This window comes from Ornithorhynchus anatinus, chromosome 17, assembly GCF_004115215.2.
Source record: "Ornithorhynchus anatinus isolate Pmale09 chromosome 17, mOrnAna1.pri.v4, whole genome shotgun sequence".
In the NCBI taxonomy this organism is placed as follows: Eukaryota; Metazoa; Chordata; class Mammalia; order Monotremata; family Ornithorhynchidae; genus Ornithorhynchus; species Ornithorhynchus anatinus.
The window spans coordinates 2,921,072-2,929,676 of NC_041744.1; the positions used below are offsets into that span (position 1 = coordinate 2,921,072).

General features: G+C 51.1%; 1 protein-coding gene across 1 annotated transcript; it reads left to right on the forward strand.

Moving 5' to 3' along the window:
• Nucleotides 1–1,803: 1,803 nt before the first annotated feature.
• On the forward strand, nt 1,804–3,589 carry CCL4 (C-C motif chemokine ligand 4). Its single transcript, XM_001512333.6, has 3 exons — nt 1,804–1,984; nt 2,573–2,687; nt 3,180–3,589. The coding sequence occupies exons 1-3, from the start codon at nt 1,909–1,911 to the stop codon at nt 3,265–3,267; spliced, it is 279 nt and encodes a 92-aa protein (XP_001512383.2). The 5' UTR covers nt 1,804–1,908; the 3' UTR covers nt 3,268–3,589.
• The last annotated feature ends 5,016 nt before the right edge of the window (nt 3,590–8,605 follow it).

An 8,605-nucleotide genomic window follows, 5' to 3' on the forward strand; every position in this document is an offset into this window, starting at 1 on the left:
AATCCCCATTTTACAGATGAGGTAATTGAGGCACAGAGAAGTGAAGTGGCTTGCCAAAGTCACACAGCAGGCAAGCGGCAGAGCTGGGATTAGAACCCACATCCTTTGACACCCAAGTCTGTGCTCTTTCCACTGAGCCATGCTGCTTTTGGTTAATGTCAGTAATCATAATAATATGAATAAGAATATTAATAACCGTGCCTACCTTCCTGACCAGAGTCAGAACCAGGGGTCCACCCCTTAGTACAGTGCCTTGCACATAGTAAGCGCTTAACAAATGACATTATTATCATTCAGAAAGCATGTCTGGAGGGGTGGGGAGGTTTCCTCATACTTAAGTGAGGAACCGAGAATGTGTCCTCAAACCCTGACCCCAACACCTGGGCTAAACAGCCCCACAGAGTGACAGGGACTGTCCCACTTTCACAAGGAAACCTAGGTATTGGTTCTTTCCTGGACTTTCCTCTAGACTGTGAGCTCGCTGTGGGCAGGGAACGTCACTGTTTATTGTTGTGTTGTAATAATAATAATAATGGGATTTAAGTGTTTCCTATGTGTCAGGCACCTTACTAGACGCTGGGGTGAATACATGCAAATCGAGTTGGATGCAGCCCCTGTCCTGCAGAGCGCTCACAGTCTTCCTCCCCATTTTACAGATAACTGAGGCGCAGAGAAATTAAGTGACTTGCCCAAGGCCACGTAGCAGACAAGTGGCAGATCTGGGATTAGAACTCATGACTTTCTGACTCCCGGACCGGCGCTCTATCCGCTACGCCATACTGCTCCTCTTAGTTTCTCCAGTGCTTAGTACAGTACTCTGCACACAGTAAGCTCTTAATAAATACACCTGAATGAATGTAGACTGTAAGCCCCTAGAAGGCAGGGGCTGGATCCATCAATCAATCAATGCTATTATTTACCGTGCGCAAAGCACTGCACCGTACACTGGGGGATGTTTTAATAGAGCTGGAAGATACAATGCCTGTCCTCCAGGTGCTTAGTCAAGCAGAGGAGACGGATGCGGAAAGGAATTACAGGCGGGGGGAAGCGGCAGAGTGTCAATATGAAGCCCAAAGTGGCTTCCTCCTCCAGGACCTGGTCCGGGGCTGTGGCCCAAGCGGACACTCGGTCCTTCCAGGACCCGAGGATGAGGAAGACGGAGAGTCTGCGGGGATTCCCTTGGTCCGGTTGTGGGAGGGGCACGTGGAGGAGGAGGCGGGAGCAGCCCCGGTCAGCTGCACGGGCTCTCCCCCAGCCTCTAGGCCCAACTCAGGCCCTGGCAATGGCTTGGTACTTTCCACTACCACCACCATCCCACGGTCCCCACTGTTGAGGGGAACGATGAGTCAGGTCAATCCTGGCTGCCGGATTCCCGCCCAGTCCTTCCCTCCTCAGTCATAGCTAGACTATAACCCCCCTGAGGGCAGGGCCCCGTGGCGTGCTGACTCCATCGTTCTCTGCCCGGCACCGAGGACGCTGCTCACACACACCAGGCCACGGTATCCCCTCAACTGAGGAAGCAGCAGCCCCCGACGTGGGGGTCGGGCCGACGGGGCGACCCCGGCCGGCGGAGGGAGACCCCGCCTCGGCCGGACCCCCTTCTCCCGGCAGGATCCCCCGCCCTCGTCTGCGCTCGTGGTTCTGGGTAGCCACGTGCCGGGTCGGGGCTGAGGTCGATCTCGCTCTCGGCCCACGGCTATTCTGGGACTTCCTGCGCCGATTAGGCAATCTGCCATGATGTCAAGTCAGCTGGGGAAGCCTTTCCACTCTCCCCCTAGTTTCCATCCCCGGTTGGTGCCTAATAAAGAGGGGCCGGACAGAGACCGGGTCACAGCAGTGCCCGCTGGCTGCAGTCTGAGCATCTCCCAGCTGCACCTCTGCTCCTCGAACCCTCTCGCCGGCCAGATCATGCAGGGCCCCGTGGTCACCCTCTCCGCCCTCCTTCTCGTTGCGGCTCTCTGCTCCCCGACCTCCTCTGCTCCTGGTGAGTACTCACCCCCTGCCCCGGGCACCGTACCTCCGGGTATCCGGACGCTGTCGCTTCCCCGTGCCTCCTTCTGTGCCCCAAGGACTGTCTACTCTGTGCTCTGGGCACTACCCCCTCTGTGTCCAGTGCTCTGTGGAGCCGGGGGGAGTCCCCAGTGACTCGGTTGGACCTCAGGCCGGTGACAGCTCAGGGCCGCCTCTGGCAGGCCCTCTTGCCCACAACCAGGGCTCCAGCCCCGACCCTGTCATCCGGTGTCCTGGTCCTCGGGCTTCAGTCCTCCCGCCACGGCCACGCTCGGGGAGTCACCGGCCCCGACCTGCAGGGGACCAGTTCTGAGGCCCAGTGTCGACACTCTGACCTCTTCCCTCCCATCCCCCCATCCTGAACGGGGAAGCAGAGACGGACCCGTGGGGCCACCTGGTCTCCTGGGAGACTCAGGCTTCGGTTAGTAGGAGAGGGAACTACTCTCCCTATCTCCCCCTTCCTTCCCCCACAACCGCAGAGACCCCTCTGGGGGCGGGGAGAAGGGGGTTCTGCCTCCACCTCCCCGAGGGACACGACCTCACCCCGCCCTTCCCTTTACAGTTGGAACAGACATCCCCACCATCTGCTGCTTCTCCTACACCAGCCGCCCGCTGCCCATCAGGCTCCTGAGTTACTACGAAGAGACCAGCAGCCGCTGCTCCAAGCCGGCCATCATGTGAGTGCCAACTGCAGGGTGACCCTCCCCGGGGGGCTGGGAAGGGAGCGGTCTGCCTCCCTCGTGGGAGACCAAAGAATGTGGACTGGGAAAAGGGGTTAGGAGCTATAGGCTGGGGTCGGGGGTTGTGGTCCTGGGCTCCCGGAGAGGCCAGTGGCCATCTCCCACTCCAGACTGGCCCAGCTGTGGACACAGGGAACAGGCCCCGTGGTGTCATTCTGGGGTCACATCTGGGACCAGCTAATCCCGGGGGGGTTAGACAGGGGTCAGAGCGAACAGAGAAACAGCAGGAGAACTGGAGGAAGGGGAAGCTGGACCAAGGGCTTCAGGGAGGGACCTGGGAAGAAACCCCAGGGCGACTCAGAGGGATGAGAATCCGAATCTCCACTGGCCGAGGGAGGATCCAACACGGGGCTGACGATCGGGGGTGGGAGGTGTTTCCTCTCGGACCCCAACCCCCCCGTCTCTGATCGCCTGCTTCTCGCTCCACAGATTCACCACCAAGAAGGGCCGTGAAGTCTGCGCTGACCCCAGCGAGGAATGGGTCCAGGACAGGATCCAGGACCTGAAGCACAGCTGAATGAGGGGGGACAGGTTAAAGGTCAAAGGCCACCAGAAGAAAGGCTTAAAACAAGAACCTCCATCCTGCTGATCCCAGACCTGACCTCTACATGAATGCTGTCTCTGCTCAGCTGGACTGTTTTTCAAACCTCAATTTTAATTTATTCCCTTTAATTTATGTAAATTATTTCTGAGTTTCATTTTATCTGAGTTTGGAGGGAAGGGGCCTCTGGCATCCAAGACCCTCCGGAAAGATTTGAAGATTCGAAGGCAACCAATTTTGCCTGGTTGTTGGGGCTATTTGGGACAGATTCTGGAAGAATAAAATATTTTTGCTAATATCTCGTTCACGCTTCATCATCATTCCGCAAAGTTAAAAATCCTTGGGAACTAGGAACTAGCAGTGCATCGAGTGGGGCTTGGTCAACTTTCAATTTAAAGAACAAAATAGCAAACTCTTAGTTTTAAGGACATTTTCAAAGGAGCATCTGAAGTACAGTCGGAGAACTAAGCAGACCACTTTCAGTATAACCAATTTTCAGATTAAGAAGCTCACAGATATTAGTATTTATTGAGCACCCATTTAGAGCGGTGCACTGTATTAGGTGCTTGGGAAGTTTAAAATACTGAAATGATATGTTCCCTGCCCCCTAGGGAAGCAGCGTAACCTAATGGGAAGAGCCCGGGTCCGGGAGTCAGAAGGACCTAGGGTCTAACCCCGGCTTCACCACTTGCCTGCTGTGTGATCATAGGCAAGTCACTTCACTTCTCTGGGCCTCAGTTACTTCCTCTGCAAAATGGGGATTGAGTGTGAGCCCCATGTAGGAGAGGGACTGTGTCCATTCTGGTTGGCTTGAAAGTACCCCAGCGCTTAGTACACTGCCTAGCACAGAGTAAGCACTTAACAGATACTGTAGAAAAGGGGTTGCTGATACTAACCGGATCCCCTAAGATCCATCTGCTTCCAGAATTTGGAGCTAAAAGCCTGGGTTCCAGGAGAAAGGGGTACCCCGGGGTAGCTAGTGGATGCTGGAGTTTAGGATCCCAGCCTATTTCGAATTGCTAGTCTAGGTCTCCGCCTTATCAGTTAAGTGCTTACTATATTCCGGGCACTGTTCTGAGCGCTCTGGGTAGATTCAAGCTAATCAGGTTGGACACAGTCCATGTCCCATATGGGGCTCAAGTCTTAATCCCCATTTTACAGATGAAGTAACTGAGGCCCAGAGAAGTGAAGTGATTTACCCAAGGTCATACAGCAGACAAGTGGCAGAGCCGGGATTAGGACCCAGGACCTTCTTTCAAATGCATTCGTTTAGCGAAACATAAGAATATAGAAGACATTACACAGTTCTTTACCCAATATATAAGGACCTTAATTTCCGTGGCCCCATCGCCCCTGCCAGCCGGAAGATTCTTCCCTTGCCAGATCCTTTTTATGCCTGCCTCCCCTAATAGAGTTCGAGCTCCTCGCGGGCATGAACGACAATGCCACTTTGTTAGTCTGCCCCAACCGGACCGCCCCAAGTGGATGCTCAATAAATGCTACTGCTGCCCACTGTCCTTAACGCCGGGATCCCCAGGAGAAGCAGGGGCTATGTCTGAACTGCTTATCTCGTTTCTACCCCAGTGTTTGGCACAGAGTCTTTAACAAATACCACCACCACAGCATGGCATACCCCACAGCACTTATGTACGTATCTGGAATCTATTTATTTGCATTACTGTCTCGCCCTCCAGACTGTATGCTTGTTGTGGGTGGGGAATGTGTCTGTGGTTATATTGTACACTCCCAAGCCCTGAGTTCAGTGCTCTGCGCACAGTAAGTGCTCAATAAATACAACTGACTGACTGAAATTAACGCGTCTCTTCCGCAGGGTGTAGTACAGTACTTGGGACATAGTGAGCGCTCAATTAATAAAATTGACTGAAATTTCCTTGTCTCTACCCCAGTGCTTAGTAGAGTGCTTGGCACACAGTAAGCACTTAACCAATTTCCTAATCATTATTATTAATTATCATTATGACTTTACCTCACTGCTTGAAATAGTACTTGACACACAGCACACAGAACTTCTTATCTTCCCACGCAAACCCTGTCCTCCCCCTAACTTTCCCATCACTGTAGACAGCACCACGATCCTTCCTAAGGAGCCCAGAACCTTGACATTACCCTTGACTCCTCTCTGTCATTCAACTCACATATTCGACCTGTCAGTTTGACCTTCACAACATCGCTAAAATTCACCTTGGCCTCTCTATCCAAACTGCAACCGTGTTAATCCATTTATCCTCTCCCGCTTTAGTTACTGTACCCAGCCCCCTTGCTGACCTCCCAGCCTCCTGTCTCTCCCCACTCCAGTCCAGACTTCACTCACTCTGCTGCCCGGATCGTTTTTCTACAAAAACGATCAGGCCGCGTTTTCCCAGTCCTCAAGAACCTCTAGGGGTTGCCCATCCACCTCCGCATCAAACAGCAACTCCTCACCGTCTGCCTTAAAGCAGTCCATCCTTTGCCCCCTCCTACCTCACCTCGCTGCTCTTCTACTCCAACCCAGCTCGCATGCTTGGCTCCTCCGATGCCAGGCTTCTCATTACACCTCGATCTCATCTATCTCGCCACCGACCTCTCACCCATGTCCTGCCTCCGGTCCAGACTGCCTTCCTTCCTTATATCACACAGACAAATACTCATCCTCCCTTCAAAGCCTTATTGAGGCCCATCTCGTCCAGGAGGCCTTCCCTGACTAAGCCCTCCTTTCCTTTTTTCCCACTCCCTTCTGCGTCACCCTGACTTGCTCCCTTTCTTCATCCCCCATCCCAGCCCCACACCACTCATGCCCGTATCCGTCATTTCATTTATTTATACATCACTTTCATCCATATCTGTAATTTCTTCATTTCCACGTCCGTCTCCCCGTCTAGACTGTAAGCTCGGTATGGGCAGGGAATGTGTCTGTTATACTCTATCGTCCTCTCCCAAGCACTTAGTACAGTGATCTGCACGCAGTATGCGTTCAATAAATACGGTTGACTGACAGAGCACTTAACAAATTGATGACGGCGATGATGAAGATAATGGTAGTAATGACAATAATACTATCCATATAAAGCAAAAAGCAGGAAGACCCCTTACTTAACCTCTTGATCCCCATCTCAACAGACGGTGCAAGGAGATAGTCACGATGTTTATCAGCCCCTTCCTTGCAGTCGGAAGAGGTTAACCACAAACAAAAAACAACGCCATCAATGCACTGAAAAACTCCTTGCCCTCAGGAAGCTTAACTCACCAAGCCCCGGCTGCGTATCATTTCGCACCCACCCCCCATTAACACTTTGGGGCTCTATATGCCTCCCCTCAGCACCCATGTGCACAAGAATATTTTCTATTTCCTGCTATTGCTATATTTAGAATTATAATAATTATGGTGTTTGGTAGGTGCTTCCTATGTGCCAGGCCATGTACTAAGCGCTGAGGTGGATTGAAGCAGCCCGGGCTAGATACAGTCCCTGTCCCACGAGGGGCTCGCAGTCTCAACCCCCATTTTACAGATGAGGTGACTGAAGCACAGATAAGTGAAGTGACTTGCCCAAAGTCACACAATTTCCTCCTGACGTGTTGGTACTATTTGCTGCGTGATACCGGTTTTCACTCTGTAAATAATTTTTGTCTGCTTCCCTATCCATCTCCGCATGAAGTAGAAGCTCCTCACCATCAGCCTTAACACATTTAACTCTCCCTCTCAGTGTGGCCAAGGGGAAAGAACCCGGGCCTGGGAGTCAGAGGGTCTGGGTTCTAATCCCAACTCAGCCGTGCGAGCTTGGACAAGTCACTTTACATCTCTGCGCCTCAATAAATTGGGGATTAAGACTGTGAACCCTACGTGGGACAGGGACTGTGTCCATTCTGATTAGCTTCTATCTACCCCGTTGCTTAGTACAGTGCCTGGCACGTAGTGAGCACTTACCATAAATTGAAAAATAACTATCCTCGCTCCCTTTCCCACTACAACCCAGCCCTCACACTTCGCTCCTTCAGTATTAGCCTACTTGGGGTCCCCTGCTCTCTTCTCCTGCCTGTTTACTTGCTTTGATGTGTACATATCCATAATTCTATTTATTTATATTGACGCCTTTTTACTTGTTCTGATGTCTGTCTCCCCCCCTTCTAGACTGTAATCCCGACATGGGCAGGGATTGTCTCTCTCTATTGCTGAACTGTACTTTCCAAGTACTTAGTGCACTGCTCTGCACACAGTAAGCGCTCAATAAATACCATTGAATGAGTAAATGGATTTTCTCTCATGTTCAACCCCGAGCTCACATCCTCCTTCCTGCTTGGAACTGCCCCCTCCTTCTCACCGGCAGACTACCGTGACCCCCATCTTCAAAGCCCTTCTAAAATCACACCACTTCCAGGAAGCCCTCCCTAAGATCATCTCCCCACTGCATCAGCTACACCGTCGAGTTCTCACCCCCTACGTACTTAGGTACTCACTCCAACCACTCAACCTAGAGTACTTACATATGTCTTTATTCTGTTATTTATTAATAAAAATAATAAAAATAATGATGGTATTTGATGGCACTTACTATGTGCCAACCACTGTTCTAAGCTCTGGGGTAGATACAAGGGAATCAGGTTGTCCCATGCGAGGCTCACCGTCTTAATCTCCATTTTCCAGATGAGCAACTGAGGCACAGAGAAGTTAAGTGACTTGCCCAAAGTCACACAGCTGACAAGAGGCGGAACCAGGATTATATTCCCCAACCTGCAGTTTATTTTAATGTCTATCCCCCCTACACGTCACGGTAAAGTCTTTGAAGGGAGAGGTCACATATACTTATTTTACTGTATTCTCCCAAACGCTTAGTACAGTGCTCTGCTAGACTATAAGCCCATTGTGGGCAGGAATCGTCTCTCTTTATTGCTGTATGGTACTTTCCGAGTGCTAAGTACAGTATTTTGCACACAGTAAGCACTCACTAAATACGATTGAATGAATGAAAGTAAGCATTCAATAACTACTATTGATTGTAAAGTGTTTTGAGGGGAGAGATCCCATCTACTTACTCTATTGTACTCTCCCTGACGTTTAGTACAGTGTTCCACACAGAGTAAGCATTCAATAACTACTATTGATTGATTGAAAGCGAAAGGGCAGAAAACACACATGCTCTCAAAATGGCTTAGTACAGAGCCTAGAACTTAGTATATATTGACCTTAGTACTATGGGGGTCTGTTTTGATGACTAAATCTGTCAGTCAATCAATGGTATTTATTGAATGTTCTCTCTGTGCGGAACACTATACTAAGCATTTTACCCTAAAATATACCTTCCACGGGAAGGGGCTCGGG

Coding starts and splice junctions, on each gene's coding strand:
- CCL4 (XM_001512333.6), top strand. CDS start 1,909: ATGCAGGGCCCCGTGGTCACCCTCTCCGCCCTCCTTCTCGTTGCGGCT. Junction 1,985..2,572: donor CCCGACCTCCTCTGCTCCTG/GTGAGTACTCAC, acceptor TTCCCTTTACAG/TTGGAACAGACATCCCCACC. Junction 2,688..3,179: donor TGCTCCAAGCCGGCCATCAT/GTGAGTGCCAAC, acceptor CTCGCTCCACAG/ATTCACCACCAAGAAGGGCC.